At 39.6% G+C, this 16880-nt stretch overlaps 1 protein-coding gene across 3 annotated transcripts in view; it reads left to right on the top strand.

Moving 5' to 3' along the window:
• Positions 1-15829, top strand: part of LRRC49 (leucine rich repeat containing 49) — a 209170-nt gene extending 193341 nt beyond the window's left edge. For all 3 annotated transcript variants that reach the window (XM_081085231.1, XM_081085233.1, XM_081085232.1), the window contains 2 exons: positions 7724-7877; positions 15177-15829. In XM_081085231.1, coding sequence (XP_080941357.1) covers positions 7724-7877; positions 15177-15380 — 358 coding nt within the window. In that variant the 3' untranslated portion in view covers positions 15381-15829. The remainder of the gene's footprint in view (positions 1-7723; positions 7878-15176) is intronic.
• Positions 15830-16880: the final 1051 nt, after the last annotated feature.

Below are 16880 nucleotides of genomic sequence, written 5' to 3'. Positions count from 1 at the left end.
TCACTGACAGGATGTGGCATAGATGGATGGAGAAAAGTCAAGGATGGTCTGCCAGTCATGATTCAGTTATAAGAGAATTCACTCTGACTAGAGTATGTAGAAAATGATTAATATAAAAGGAATTAGTTGTCTACAAAATCATTACAAAGGTTGGAAAAACAGTCTCTAGACTGGGCCAGACCACCAAGGGAACTGCCACCTTTGCTACAATCAGGGAGCTGGGTGATCAAGAGACTGTTGTCCCAGCTGTGGGTTCCAGGATCATACCATTTGAATTACACTGGTAATCAGGAGGTTTCCCACTCCCTGCTCCAGAACCCCTGATGTAATTTACACCAACAAAACAGGTATCTTATGTGCTACCTGTACTTTCCCACTTAGCTCAGTTCTTACTTAATCCAAGTGTATCTAATTGGTGGAATCAAAATCCCATTGAAAACCTATAGAACCACTCTGAGAAACAAATACTGAGGGAGATAAGGCTACAAAATTGACAGTGAATGCAACAAATAGGAAGCAATGAATTTAAGAAATGATAGGGAAAGAAACCAGTAAAAATTATAGTTGTCTAAAAATATTAATGCATGATATAAAAAAATTTAATAACCTGAGGATTAAAATCCAAGAAAATTCTAAACAAAAGGAACTTAAACTTGTCAGGTTTCTTTCCCTGCTTAGGAGAAATAATAGGTATTAATTAACACCAGAAATAGATGGAAAAATATGTGTTTAACTGTGTGTTTTAAATTTTTAAGGGCTATCATTAGAAAAACAAAAGCTGTATAATTTCTAAATCACTAAAAGGGGAAAAAAACACTGATCAACAAAAAGCAGGAAAGGAATTAAAACAGAAAAATGTCAGTTATCACAATAAATATTAATGAATGAACTTATCCTATTAATAGATAGTGGCTCTCAGATTGGAGTAAAAATTGAGTTACATGTTGTTTTTGAGAGATACCCCTAAAGAAAGCAATATATAAAGATTGAAATAAAGGAATGGAAAATACATAACAAGCAAATGCTGACCACCACAACAAACAAATACAGGGATATTAATATTAGTGATAATAGAATTCATGACACCAAAACTACAATCCACCAAAAAAGATAATAATGTTAAACTTAATTTAACAAAGATAACAGCTTCTAAATATTAAGAAATACAAGTATAGCCTGGCCAGTGTGGGTCAGTGGTTGAGTATATACCTATGAAGCAGGAGGTCACAATTCAATTCCCAGTCAGGGCATATGCCTGGGTTATGGACTCAATTGCCAGTAGGGACCATGCAGGAAGTAACCAATCAGTGGTTCTCTCTCATCATTGGTGTTTCTATCTCTCTCTCCCTCTCTTCATCTCTGAAATCAATAAAAAATATTATTACCAAAAAAGAAAGAGAAATTCAAGTATACACTGTTAAAGTCTCAGTTATTGTGGTAAATATTAATCTGTTTGATCAGTAGATCAAATAAACCAAAATAAAAAAGAATAATAGGATTTGAATAACTCAGTTAACACATTTTATCAAATAAATTATACAGATTGGGACAAAATTAGGTTTATAGTTGTGAGTACACAAAACAGAGTTTATTGTTGTGTTTTATTTTTAACTAGAGGCCCGGTGCATGAAATTCATGCACAGGGGGTGGGTCCCTCAGCCTGTCCTGCACCCTCTCCAATCTGGAACCCCTTGGGGGATGTCCTGTGGGATCGGGCCTAAACCGTCATTCGGACATCCCTCTCACAATCCGGGACCGCTGGCTCCTAACTGCTTGCCTGCCTGCCTGCCTGCCTGCCTGCCTGCCTGATCGCCCCTAACTGCCTCTGCCTCAGCCCCCAGCCTAAGCCACAGTCTGGCCTCCCTCTGTGGGAGGCGACCTGGCAGATCAGGGGAAGGCTTTGCCCCCATAACCCTGCTGCTGCTGCCACTGTCAGCTTGAGCCTGGGCTCTTTGCAGCCACCCACAGCTGCCTGAGCCTGCGCCCTTCGCAGCTGCACCTCGGCCCTCACAGCCACTGCGGCTTTGTCAGGAAGGACATCCGGAAGGTCGTCTGGAAGACTCCACCCTAATTAGCATATTACCCTTTTATTAGTATAGATATGTTTTTATTGATTTTAGACAAAGAGAAAGGGAGAGGGAGAGAGAAATAGAAACATTGATGCATCAACATCAATCAGCTGCTACCTGCATACTCCATTGCTGGGGATCAAGCCCGCAACCCGGGCATGTACCTTGACCAGGAATCGAATCAGGGACCTCTTAGTAAATCAGGTCAATGCTCAACCACTGAGCCACACTGGCCAGGCTATTGTATTATTATTAATTATTGTATTATTTCCCATACAAACTTCTGTAAATCTACTTTTTCTCCAACCTGTATTTAAAAATTATTCCCAATTCATTAAAAAAAAAAAAAAAAAAAAAAAGACTATTCAAACACCTAAGAAATAGTTTGGAAAAAAATTGAACATTTATTAAGCCCAAAGGGAATCTAATCTAATAAAAGAGAAACATGGTAATTGGCGTACGACCGCTACCCTTCCCATTGGCTAATCAGGGAGATATGCAAATTAACTGTCAGCCAAGATGGCGGCCGGCAGCCAGGCAGCTTGAAACTAACATGTGGCTTGCTTGCCTCAGTGACGGAGGAAACCAACGTTCCCCGCCTGCCTTGCAGGCCTCAGAGCCTGCAGTTTGAAACATTTTAACAAATATAGAAGCTAAAAAAAAACAACCCAGAAACCAACTTTCAGCGAGCTGGGATCTCAGAGCTGGAGTCAGAGCTGGAGTTATACATTGCTTCGATTACCTACTTTCAGCAGCGGAGGCCTCAGAGCTGGAGCCTCAGAGCTAAAGCTGGCCCAGAATTAAAAAAGAAAAAGAAAAAAAGGAGCAGTTGGGAGTTTCCGTCACCTGCCAGCCTGAAAACAGCCCTCAGCCCCTCACCCAGACTGGCCAGGCACCCCAGTGGGGACCCCAACCCTGAAGGGTGTGTGACCAGCTGCAAACAGCCATCATCCCCTCACCCAGGCTGGCCAAGCACCCCAGTGGGGACCCCCACCCTGAATGGTGTGTGACCAGCTGCAAACAGCCATCATCCCCTCACCCAGGCTGGCCAGGCAGCCCAGTGGGGACCCCCACCCTGATCCAGGACACCCTTCAGGGCAAACCAGCCATCCCCACCCATGCACCAGGCCTCTATCCTATATAGTAAAAGGGTAATATGCCTCCCAGCACCGGGATCAGTGGAGCCAAGAGGCCTCCCAGCACCAGGATCAGCGTGATGGGGGCAGCACCCAAACCCCCTGATCGCCCTGCAGCTCTGTGTGTGACAGGGGGGGGTGGGGGGCGGGGCGCACAACCTCCCTATCCGCCCTGCTCTGTTCGTGACAGGGGGTGGTGCCCCAACTCCCCTGTCGGCCCTGCTCTGTGAGTGACAGGGGGGAGCTCCTCAACCCCCTGATGGGCCCTGCTCTGTGCGTGACTGGGGGGAGCTCCCCAACCCCCTGATCGGCCCTGGTCTGTGCGTGACAGGGGGTGGCGCCGCAACCTCCCCATCGACCCTACCTTTAGTGTGACAGGGGGCGGTGCCCTGTTGAGTGTTTCCTTCCACGACTCGCTTGGAGTAGGGTTCAGTATCTGAAAGAGGAGCCGCACAGCAAATGAGAGAAAAAGACACGAGATAATTTTGCAATATTGGGTGACCAGGCAGCAAGTCCCGAAGGACTTCTCCCTGTGCTCAGGCCTCACCAAGCTTTTATTCATCTGGGATACACCCATAGCATAGCCCTAGGCAGGTGACCCCCTGCAACAGGCAGACTAGCCCATCAGCAAGGATTTACATAATAATAAATGGGGGAGTAGTTTCAGCTACCACTGTCTGGACAAACGGAGGTGGCACCTAGCTCCAACCTTTGGGAGGGCTTCAAAGGCACCCAGCCTTCGGGGGAGGGGGGGTTCTCTGTCTATGCTTATCAGATAGTGAAGGCAATAAACAGTTTCCCACAGTGCCCCAACCCCCCAATCGGCCCTACCCTGAGCGTGACTGGGGGTGGCATCGCAACCTCCCGATCTGCCCTGCTCTGTGCATGATGGGGGGGGGGGCCGCCCCAACTTCCCAATCGGCCCTGCTCTGAGCCCGACCAGGGGCTGCACCTAGGGATTGGGCCTGCCCTCTGCCACCCGGGAGCAGGCCTAAGCCAGCAGGTCGTTATCTCCCGAGGGGTCCCAGACTGCAAGAGGGCACAGGCTGGGCTGAGGGACCCCCCTTCCCCCCAAGTGCACAAATTTTTGTGCACTGGGCCTCTAGTATATATATATATATATATATATATATATATATATATATATATATATATATAGTGATATCACTATAACAGTAGTATATATTAGGAAAGAGTTAATGGAGATATAGTATTCTAGATTCTTGTATTGCATAGGATGGAGATACAGTCATTAACTTTAGATGTCAGTACTTTAAGAGTGCATATTGTAGCTTCTGTGGTAAGCAAAGAATAAAAGAATATATTGCTTCCAGACTAGTAAGGATAGGGGTGGGAAGATGGGGAGAAGAAAAATTAAAAAAGTATGGGACATGTGAGTCAAATAGGAAAGAAAATGTCAAATTTAATCTGAATACTACTATATTAGCACTTACATTTGTACCAAAAATCAGTGGCTTAAAACAAAACACATCTCCCCTCCTTCCCCCTCCCCGCAGTCTCCAGGTCAGCTGGGTGGTTCTTCTGCTCTCAGCCAGGTTCCTCGTGCATCTGTAGTCCCCTGTGGTTTGGGCAGGCACCACTGCTGATCTAGCCTGGCTCTATCATTTGTTTGGGGGTTGGCTGACTATATGCTGGTCTAAGAAGGCGCTTAACTAGGACTTGTCTCTGCTCACATGGTCTGTCATACTGCAGAAATCTCTGCTCCACATGATTTGTTGTTATGGCAGAGGCAAAGTCTGAAGAGAGAGTGGAATCATATAAGACCTCTTGAGGTCTAGGTTAAGAACTGATACACTGATATTTTCCACATTCTATTGGTCAAAGCAACTCACAGAGCAAAATTTAAGGGACTTGGAGGTAGACTTTACCAAGCTGCAGAATCACATTGTAAAGGGTATGCATTCAAGGAAGCTATTATGACCATCAGTATAACCAATCCACCTCAGTGATAAAATGCACATGTACTAGATGTACTGGTTAAAAGCCAGAGATTGTGAAACTGAATAAAAAAGTGAAGTTCAATTATATGTTATTACAGGAGACACGTCTGAAACATAAGGTTATATAAAGTTTGAAAGTAAAAAAGTGGGAAAAATAAACACCACCAATACTAACCAGCATAAAAACAGAATAGCCATTGAAGACTAAATAGACTAAGTTTAAAAGCAAAAATAGAAATATAAAGAGGACCATTTCAAAATAATAGGTTCAGTTCACCAGGAATATAATGATAAATCTGCTAATTTAATCTGTATGCATCCATCAGCATAGCCTTAAAAATGTCTAAGCCAAAAGTTGACAGCACTGCAAATCCACATTGCTTTGAGAAATTTTCATATACCTCTGTGCAATTAATAGAAAAAAATGAAATAGTTGAACAACATGATTTATAATTTGACTTAATGGACATTTAGAGAACGTTGCCCTGAACAACTGTAGATTGTACATTATTTTCAAGCTTACATGGAATATTTATAAAAATTAACCAAATACTATTTGTAAAGCAAAAGTCAACAGATTCAAATTAAGGAACACTTCTAAATAACCCACAGATTAAAGACAGTTTCATAATGGAAATTTGAAACTACTTTGAAATGAAATATAATAAAAATACAATATTTCGAAACTTGTGGGATCAAGTTACCATGGTGCTAAATGGGAACATTTTAGCCCTGAAATGAATGTAATAGGAAAGAATAAAGCCTGAAAATGAATGAGCTAAACATTGTATCTAAAGAAATTAGAGAACAGCAAAATAATTCTGAAGAGTTAAAGAAATAATGACATTAAAAACAGAATTAATGAAAAGTTGATCATTTGAAAAGACTAATAAAAGTGATATAAAATGTATGTTTACATTGTTCTTGTAATTAAAAATTAATAAAGAAAATAAATGCAGCTAAAGACCTTTTTTCTTTTTAAAAGTGAGAGTATTATACTGTCTAAATATCCAATAAAAATGATTGATTAGGTAAATTGTGTTCTACATAATAATTGATTTTATATATTCATTAAATTATTAAATTTTAAAAATATGTTTAGAGAGAGAGAAAGGGAGAGCGAGAGAGGGAGAGAGAAAGAGATAAACATCTATGCGAGAGAGAAACATTCATCGGTTGCCTCCAGTACGCGCCCTACTGGGAATTGAACCTGCAACCTGGGTATGTGCCCTAACTGGGAATCGAATCTGCGACCCTTCTGTGCATGGGACGATGCTCCAGCCAACTGAGCCACATAAACCAGGGCAAAATTATTAATTTTTAATCACATGAAAAAAATTTATTGTATAGCATTAAGTGAAAAACAGTGTACAGAATTGGATGTTTAGTATGATTTTAACATTTTACAAAAATTTATAGAAAAGGCCTAAAAAGAAATATGTCAAATGTGAACAATGTTATATATATATATATATATATATATATATATATATATATATATATATACTATAGATTTATGAGTGATTTTATCTATTTCTTTATACTATTCAAAAATTTGTATTCCTTACAATTTCTCAAATGTTTATCATACACTTTTAAATTGGAAAATGGAAGAAATTTTAAAAGAAATATTTTTCTTCTGCTCCCAGTCTCAAGTTCACAGTAAAGTAGTAATACCACTTCATGTATAGACACTCTATCAGTGGTTCTCAACCTGTGGGTCACGACCCCTGAAAATACATCCTGCATATCAGATATTTACATTACAATTCATAATAATAGCAAACTTACAGTTATGAAGTAGTAACGAAAATAATTTTATGGTTGGGGGTCACCACAACTTGAGGAACTGTATTAAAGGGTCGCGGCATTAGGAAGGTTGAGAACCACTGCAAGTGGTGGAAACCAGAAGCAACTTTCATGGAGGATGAGTTGGAGTCCTCTGCATTAGGTTTATGGGTCTGTAAGTGATATTATGAGCACCACTTATGTTCTTCTTAATCAATTGAGGCTCCTCTCTCATTATTTACCTCCTACTGAGATCTGGAACTGATATGCTAATAGTTGGAAGTTTTTGTTTTGATTTTGTCTGAACTTAAACCAGTATCCCATTTCATATTCTAGCTATTTATAATACTACTGAGCTTCATAGTGGGATTATGAGGTATTTGTGTGCTTTATAAGAGGGTAACTAACATGTTTTATGGAATATAAAGACTTTGAAAGTTTGGTCTACTACATCTTTAATTGGGTTGTATTGTGCTCTGTGATTACTTAATTTTTGTATTGATTTTTTAAATGTCGAGTCTTTTTCACTTGAGAAATTCTTGAGACATGTTTGTATTGATGATTGGTAGTTATGAAACAAGAATTTGTGTTGAATAGCTTAATTAGTAGAAAGATTGGAGTACTGAACTGAGCTCAAGGAAATAATTAACTCAATCTCATAAAACATTCAAAAGAGTATACATTCCCCTCTAAAATCAACAACAAAAAAATGGACATATGTTAATACATCTCTTAAGTAACTCTATATCTCTCTACTGTTTTTCTGCAGGAAGAAGCAATTCCGCTATCTACAAGAAACCAAGGGGAGAAAACATGGTATTGTTAATGAAGAAAATAATGATAGCAAAAGATTTGTAGGAGAAAATACAAATCGTGCTATGCTAAATTATACCACAAGAGACTTTTATAATGAAAAGCTAGAGGTAAAACTACCATTGATTTTTGGAATCTAGTGCCTGGGTGTATATCACATGGCTTAGGACGAGGAGGTTGTACATTTCTCCCTCAAACAGTCAAGATAACCTTTTAGTGTTGTTACTGTCTGGAATGTTAGCCGGCCTTAAATATACAGAGGTGGGGAAAGTAGGCACCATGGCATTAGGAAGAAGATTAGAGCCCATAGTTCCAATATCTTTATTTCTGCAGAAAAAGAATCTTCAAAAGAAATTTGAATGGTGACTAGAGAATATTTGACTTTGGGTGGTGGTCACACAGTACAATATACAGATCTTTATAGCATTAGAGACCTACACCTGAAACCTATATGTTCATATTGACCAATGTCGCCCCAATAAATTTAATAGACAAACAAAAAAGAAATAAATCTGTATCAAAAATCTAGACCAAAGTAGGACCCAAGGTCCTACTTAAAAGAAAAGAGATATAGGGCTTGCTGTGAATACTTAACTAGCTCATGCTGGACCGGCAGGGGACACATTTCTGTTCCCTTTGCTTGAGTCCTAGGTGTTTTAACTCACTTCTTTCAATCTTCTACACAATTAACTTCTGTATTCTTTGTGTGTGTGTGTGTATGTGTGTGTGTATGTGTGTGTGTGTATGTGTGTATGTGTGTATGTGTGTGTATGTTTGTGTATGTGTGTGTATGTGTGTATGTGTGTATGTTTGTGTGTGTGTGTGTGTGTGTGTGTGTGTGTGTGTGTGTGTGTGTTTAGATAATCACATATTTTACAGAGTGGTCCCCCTGATATTTCAAGTACCCCCCGCCCCGGCCTGGACATAGCTATTAGAATATTTTTTTTCCTCCATTGAACTCTCCCTGGACACCCCCCCCCCACCCCCCCACCCCCACCCCCGGCACATGCCCTCACCCCCCTAGTGTTGTGTCCATTGGTAATGCTTCAACCAAAGAACTTCTGTGTTCTTAATCATATAATGTAATTGTGACCTGTTCTGTTTTCACTGTAACTACAGGGCAAAGAGCTCAGAGGTTTATTGGGGGAATGCAATGTTAGGGTGCTACATGAGCTACAAAGAAGAAAAGCATGCAGTTTCTGCCTTGATGGAGCTCCTAAAAAAGCTGAGGAAACAAGTCATCTAATTAACAATAGAATGTTAGATTGATTCCACAAGAGATTTTGAGGGAACTAATGGGCAAAAGAATAAGAGAAAAGATCAGGTAGCATTGATTGAGCACCCATGACTTATGTGCAAGGCACTATATATAAAATTACATACATAGATACATCATCTAGATCCAAATCTAGACATAGAGATAGAATAGGTATCATAGATATATAAAATTTGAAGTGAAATAGGCAAGTAGTTTTCAAATGTGTGTGTTTTTTAACAGCTATGGGACTCTTTATTCAAACCATATTGCAGCCGAAAACCCACTATGTCAAAACAAAGCAAGACAGCAGAGCTGCTGCTGTTGCAGAGGGAAAGTAGGGGTTCAGAGCTTCATTTGATTGGATCGTCTATTCTTTTCCTTTCCCCACATTTCACCCCAATCCTCAAGCATCCCTTTGAACCCATTGGGCTCTGTGGAGCATAGCTTGAAAATCACCTGAAAAATCAATGTACTGTGTAACAATATTTTTATAGCTTCCTAAAAGATGTTCAGATTCTACTTTCAATTCTTCTAGTGCAGGAAAGGTCACTGCTTCATGATGTAGCTGAATATCACTGAACAACTCTAACTATGAAGAAATTCTTACCCAAATTAAGCTAATAACTTTAATGATTCTAGTACTGCTTTGTGTCAAAAAGAGAACAAGTCCCTTTCTTAAGAAAATTCTTCAAGTACTTAGCCAGCTAATCTTCATTTTAATTCTATCTACATTTATACTTTTGCTCATTCAAAAATCCTATGTTGAGCACCTATCACATGTAATACTTGGGCTATAAGAAGTTCCTGTATTAGCCTCATGGATCTTACATTCTAATAGTGGAGACGGACATACACAGGGATAATAACAAATCAATATATCAAGAGAGTGCAGGAGGGATGGCTGCCCCAGGTCAAAGAAGGCGTTCTAAAGAAGGAGCTTCCTGGTGTCAGTCTTAAAGGGTAAAATAACTACATACCAAAGGGAATGGCAAGGCTGGCAAAGAGAACAGTGGGAATAGAAGGCGTGGAAGTATAGGAAGACAAGGAAAGGGCCAGGAGCTAGAAGCAGCTTAGTGTTGTTGAGGCACAGACTGAGGAAGATGGTGAAAAGATGAGCCTGAAAGGAAGAAGGAGCGCTGCGTGAAAGAGACTGAGTGTAATCCTTTGGCCATCAGGGGCTTCCTGATTGTGTCAGAAAAGGAAAATGAAAGCCAAGCTGTCAGGATTACGAGTCCTTCTCTTCCTGAAAGCAGTTGTTTTAATGAGTGAAAAATTAATACAATTTCTATAAAAGACATTTAGAAAAATATGAAAGAGCTGCATTCAACACAAGGACAGTTTCATAGAGAAATCTACCAACTGTTTAAGAAGCAGACAATTCCAGTGATTTTTAAATTGTTCAAAAGCACCAAAAAATAAAGAACATCTTTACATTTTTTTAAGGTTGCCAGGATAACATTGATTTCAAATGTTATGTCAGGATTGCACAGAAAAAGAGAAGCCAGACCAGGTACCTAAGAATATTAATGTTGCAAAAATCCTTTTAAAATGTTATCACTCAGAATACAGCAGAACATTAAATGAATAACAAACACTATAGCCAAGTGCAATTCTAGCAAATTAATAGATCGAAAGTGAAAAATTGTGATGATTTCTGTAGGTATTGAAAAGGCATTTCACATAATTGAACACCCATTCTAAGCTTTCTTTAGATAGATAGAAGAACTAGAAACTGGATAGTGAACATCATGCGTGATGGGGGAGCTGTAGGAACATTGGCGTTAGTGGAAGCAGAATTCTGACTGAAAGGGCCTCCACGATTCCCATCCCCCGGCATTCACACTCTTGGGTTATATCCTCCCCTGAGTGCAGGTGAAACCTCTGACTTGCTTCTGACCAGTGGAATATGGCAAGGATAAGGGAATTGTGCAGATATAATTAAGATCCCTAATTAGTTGACCTTGAGTTAGTAAAAATAGATGATCCTGGATGAGCCTGACCTAATCAGGCAATCATTTAAAAGGGGATTCAAGAGTTCCCTGAGAGATTCTCCTACAGGCCTTAAAGTAATAAGCCCCCATATTTTGAGAAGGTCACATGGAAAAGAACTGTGAGAAGCTTCTAGAGAGCAGCTGCCTGCTGACAGCCAGCAAGAAAATAAAACTTCAGTCCAACAACTGGAAGGACGTGAATTCTGCCACAACTACTTGAGCTTAGAAGAGGGCTCCAAGCTTCAGGCCAACTCCTTCTGACGTCCTGAGCAGGACCTCAAGCTCAGCCATGCCTGGACTGACTGACGCATGGAAACTTGTGAGATAATAGATGTGTGTTGTTTTAAGCCACCAAGTTTGAGGTGATCTGTGCACAGCAATAAACACCAATGCTTTATTGAAGTCAGTATCAAGACAAGAATGTCCAATATCACCATTATTATTATTTATCAAAGCAAATAATACAGTTAGACCAGAGAAAGAAATCATTGGTAACTTAACAAGAAGAGAGTGAATTTATTATTTTCAAATATTACTGAATACCTGGGAATGTCAAGAGAATTTATTGAGAAACTATAAAAAACTGTAAGAAAATTCAGTAATGGAGCAAGAATCAACAGCTTCCATATATATAAATAACAACGAAAAAGTAAATATATTGGAGGAAAGACCCATAGTAACAGCACAAAAAGATACAATACCTAGTAAGAAACTAATTAATAAATATGTAAGAACTATCTGAAGTACACTTTAAAACATTAATGAAGTATACAAAAGATTTATGCAAATGAAAAAACTTACCACGTTTTGGATAAGAAGGACCTAAAGTTAAATGCTAATTTTCCTTAAGTTAATTTACAGATTTAATGTGATTCCAATAAAAATACAAACATTTTACATTGAGGTGTGTTGATCCTGCAGTACATCTGGGAAGATAACTAATAGCCATACAGACTCTGAAGAAGAAGCCCAGCACTGCTCGGTGTTAGGGCAGGTTACAGTGTCTTACACCAGTTCAAACAAGATGGTATGAAGAAATGGACTAATGGAATAGGATGAAAAGTCAAGTATATATCTAAATACAAAAGAGACTTTATTACATGATAAAGAATAATCTCAAACTGGTTAGGTGGGCTATCCAATAAATGATTTGAGAATAATTATGAAACTGAGGGGGGTAACAGGATTTGGTCATTATGTCTTACACCAGCATAAATTCCCAATGGATCAGAGATTTAAAAGTTTATAATAAAAGCATAAAAATTATACAAGAAATGGAAAATTAATGTGTATCATTAGGATGAGAAAGACCTTCAGGGGGATAAAATAAGGAAAGATAAATGACAAAAAATAGTTTGCAACGATCTATCTAAATTATACAGAGCTTTTAGGAAAGGAGTCAATTATTTAATCTAGGTTGTATTATTTATTCAAAAACTAATTTCAAATAATGTACCATTTACCAGAAAAACAAACGTTGTAGGCATGAATAATAAGATATGTTTAAGTCCTTTATGGAGGTTTCAATGAAATTGTGAAATTTTATAGAAAGACACCGAAGAAGCATTAAATAGATAATGTTCATGGACTGAAACTTTTTAAAAATATATTTTTATTGATTTCAGAGAGGAAAAAAGAGAGAGAGATAGAAGCATCAATGATGAGAGAGAGTCATTGATCAGCTACCTCCTGCCCGCCCCCAACTGGGGATCGAACCTGCAGCCTGGACATGTGCCCTGATCGGGAATCGAACCATGATTTCCTCAACCATGAGCCATGCCAGCTGGCCTGGACAGAAACTTTTTACATGATAAAAATGTCAATTCTTCCTAAATCTACCCATAACTATAAGGCAGCTTTTATTAAAATGTGGACAGTTATTTATGGAAATTCACCATTTTATCATAAAAGTTATCTGATAGAGCAGTTTCTTAAAATATTACCTGATAGACCTAAAATACACAAGAGCAAAAGTGGGAGAACTTCCCTCACCAGATAGCAAGTATTATTATACAGCATAGTAACGAAGGCAGTGTAGGAATAGACAATAGGCCTGTGCACAAAATAGAACCAGAATTATCCCATGCGTATGGGGAATCTTTATACAGACAGCAGGTTTTGCAGACTAGTGTAGACAGACTGCATAATAAATGGTACTGACTGTACTTTATACCATACAGCAAAAATTAAATCCAGATTAAATAAAAATCCAAGTATGAAAAGCAAAAAAAATAAATAAATAAGTTCTCATTTTTTTAAAAGGAGAAAAACATTTATGACCTTGGTTGGGTAAGCTAAGATTTGTGCCAAGGGCACAAACTAGAAAGAAAAAACTATTGATAAATTTGGCAATCAAGGTCATTGGGGTTTATTTGGTTTGTGGTTTTTTTTGTGTGTTTTTTGGTGTGTGTGTGTCTGTGTGTGTGTGTATAACAGAAATCGTTTCAAAGGAGTCATAAAAGCAGTCTTAATTAAAGTAGTTTGATCATAAATAAGCAAGAAGAAGTAAAGACAGGGAACGTTGACTCCTGTTTTGAGAAATACCAAAGGAAAAGAATGAATATGAAGTCACATGATATTTTGGAAAAGAACATGAGGCCACCAGGAGACTTAGATTTGGGCCCCTGATTCTACCACTGATAGATCTTACTCTAGTCCCTTAATCACTCTCTCTTGACTCACAACCCAGCATTCCTTCACGTATACCATATATTCTCCCTCTCCACTAATTGAAAAAAAAATTTTAAATCTCTATAGCATAAAGTGCTCACACTCTCTTCTGTACATACTGGGGGAGTTCATTGAAATGAGTTCCTCACAAATGAGAGTAGGCAGACCCTTTCATTGTACATATGACATGTACAATAATACATATGACATGCATAATTCTGTCGGTTGGTAATTGCCCATCAGAGCTGAAAGGGACTCTAGAATCCAATCCTGTCCTTAGACAGATGAGGCAAACTGGTAACCGGATCACATGGAAAGTTACTGACTGGGCTGCTTCCAGAACTCAGACCCCTGGTTCCTGACTTTGGGCCACAGTGTACCATGCCGCTCTCCGAAGTCTGCTTGACCACCTAGTGCAAAAGGGCTTTCTTCTCAGAACACTGCTTGTATCTGCTGCCTCAGTGTCTCACTCAGCGCTCACTCACTGTTCCATCTTTTTAAGTTGGCTTTTTATATGCTTAGGCCATCTCTCCAACTAGACCGCAGTTTCTTCAAGGACTAGGTTAGAGATTTCCCTAGGCAAATAGTAGTAGATGACATCTGATCCTGATCAAGTTTCTCAACTTCTATTGGTCTTAGTTTCCTATTTATAAAATGGAGATATGGATTAAATCCCAATACAATATCATTATAGTTAAAATCACTTTATAACAAATCCCACTGCTGGCCTACTTTTTCCCTCTAACCATCTTCATGACAACAACATTTTAGTTCAATAAAATAATATAAACAAGATTGTCTATAATTCATCTCATCAGGATTGGACTTATAAAATTGGACTTGCTTTATGAACCACACAGGGATATTGTGGGATAGAAAAACATAAGTATCTGAAAGCATTTGAGAATGGGAAGAGCATTATTCAAAGAGCAACAACTCCTTAACGGTCATGACAAGAGAGGTATTGCTAATGTGCTTCTTAGCAGGATCATTCTGGATGGGCAGCGGGGGTGTGCTGGCAGACACCTGACGAGTTTTAGAGTGCACTACATGGAGATGCAGAGTAATTGGCTTAGAGGAGAGAAGAGATGAAATGAAAATACTTTCAAACACAGTTACTAGGTTATTATAGCAGATACATTTCTGTATCAATATGTTTGTGAAGAAGTAATGGAAGAAACTATAGCAGAAAACTTTAAAGCACCAAAAATTGCACTATGCCAATTATGAAAAGTTTGTTTCTATTTGTATTATGTATAAATTATTTAAGATACATAATCCAAAACTTCTTTAAATTTTTATTATGCCTAAATTACTATAACATTTTTTTCACCCTATTACTAGAACTTTATCTTTTTAAAAAATATACGTTTTTATTGATTTTTAGAGAGAGAGGAAGAGAAAGTATTCAGGTTTCTCTGGTTCGGCTCATTGTTGCTTTAGCTTTTGGGTTAATTGTGATTCAGTGCAGATTTTCCTTTTTTTAACAGGAAACAAAGGAGAAAAAGAAATTCTGCAAAATTTACATAGAGGACCTTGTGAAGGAAGCCACAGAGATCAGCATGAAAAAAGAGGCCTTGCAGAAGCTTTGGCCACAGATGTTCATCGAGCTTGTTAGGGATGCAGTCTTGGAAACTCGCAACAAAAATTCCTACATGAAGCTTTGCCTACAGCAGATAGCTGACCAAAAATAGAAATGGCTTTATAGTTACAGTTGATTTTAGCAGTTTTTTGTTCTTGAGGGTCAAAAACGTGTAGTTCAAACAAGTTAAGAAAACAACACTATCCTACAAACTAGGATGCATCACTATTCTCATAGCTCAAGTCAGGACGGAAAGAAGGAACAGAGAGAGAGGCAAGCCCAGTTCCCTGTACGCGGTGACCAGACCACGGCAGGGAGCTGAGCAGGCGCAGAGCCAGCCTGGCTGGGAGCAGCACTGCGCTCCCCTCCTGCTGGGCTGGTGCCCACAGCCGCCCGCAGGGCTGGAGTGTTACTCAGGTTCAGCATGAGTTGCTTCTACCGTCTTTCAGCCGATAATTTCCAATTATTTGCCTTCCTGTTTTATGTCATGATTTCAAAGCCAAAAATATGTTATTTTATATAAGTTTATTATTAAACGTATTAATAAATTAGTAAACAAAGTATGTTTGCCTCATTATTCCGTCAGAATTGTCATTTTCTTGTATAGTTCCCCTTCAGCTGAGTCGGAGCCTTCTCTTCACTCAGGTGGGAAGAGGCCCTCCCTCATCTAGGTGCATTCCCTGGGGACACCACAGGAGATCCGACGGCCACTGGGGGCAGGAAATACGAAAATGAGTCAAAACCAGCAGGAAGAAAATGCTTTGTCTTAAGGGATCCTTCGTGAATGTGAAATGCAGTTTCAATTCGGCTTCTCTGAAAGGTGTTTCCTTCTACTGTTAGCTATTCTTGGGCTCTTTTTCCGGCAGGCTGTGTACCTGTACCCCAGAAGTAGTAGGGATTTACAGGTGAACTGTTCCAATTTCATTTAAAGACCAAACGGGGAAACAGGCGGTAAGCTGGGGTTTGTCCATGTTTGTGCCACTCAGGAGGCTGGCTGGAGTGCATTCCCGCAGCTAGAGATGGGACCATGTTAGAAAATGATCTCACAGGTCAGTAAATGGTACTTCTCCAATTTGCTCAGATTTCGCCTAGCAGCTGCTAACTGGCAGCGGGCCCACCGAGATGTGGAACAAGAATGAGAGAGGACAACAAAGCCAAACCGAAATGCTGGAAGGAAGCAGGCAAGCTGCTGCTGCAGCTCTCGGGCCCCACATCTGTAGGAGCTCTTGGTCCTCCTCCCCCAGAAAGGAGTGCTCGAGGTCAGGGGTCAGCATCATGTTTCAGAAGGTGGCTTTTTTAAAATATGTTTTTAAATTGTTTCACAGAGAGAGGAAGGAAGGGGGAGAGAGAGAGAGAGAGAAACATTGATGAGAGAGAACATTGATCAGCTGCCCCCTGCATGCCCCCGACTGGGGATTGGGCCCACAACCCAGGCATGTGCGTCCTCTTGGTGTGCGGGTCGACACTCAACCACTGAGCCACACAGGCCAGGCCAGAATGTGGCTTTTTAAGTCACACAGTCCTGGGTTTGTATCTTGACATTTGAGCTACCATCTTGAGAGTTTGCAACCAATCTGGACCTGTTTCCTCATACCAGTGCCCACCTCATAAT

The sequence above is a fragment of the Myotis nattereri genome (genome assembly GCF_964212035.1).
Source record: "Myotis nattereri genome assembly, chromosome: 1".
NCBI lineage: Eukaryota > Metazoa > Chordata > Mammalia > Chiroptera > Vespertilionidae > Myotis > Myotis nattereri.
Note: the sequence above shows the minus strand (reverse complement) of the source record. Positions and strands in the feature narration are given on the sequence as shown.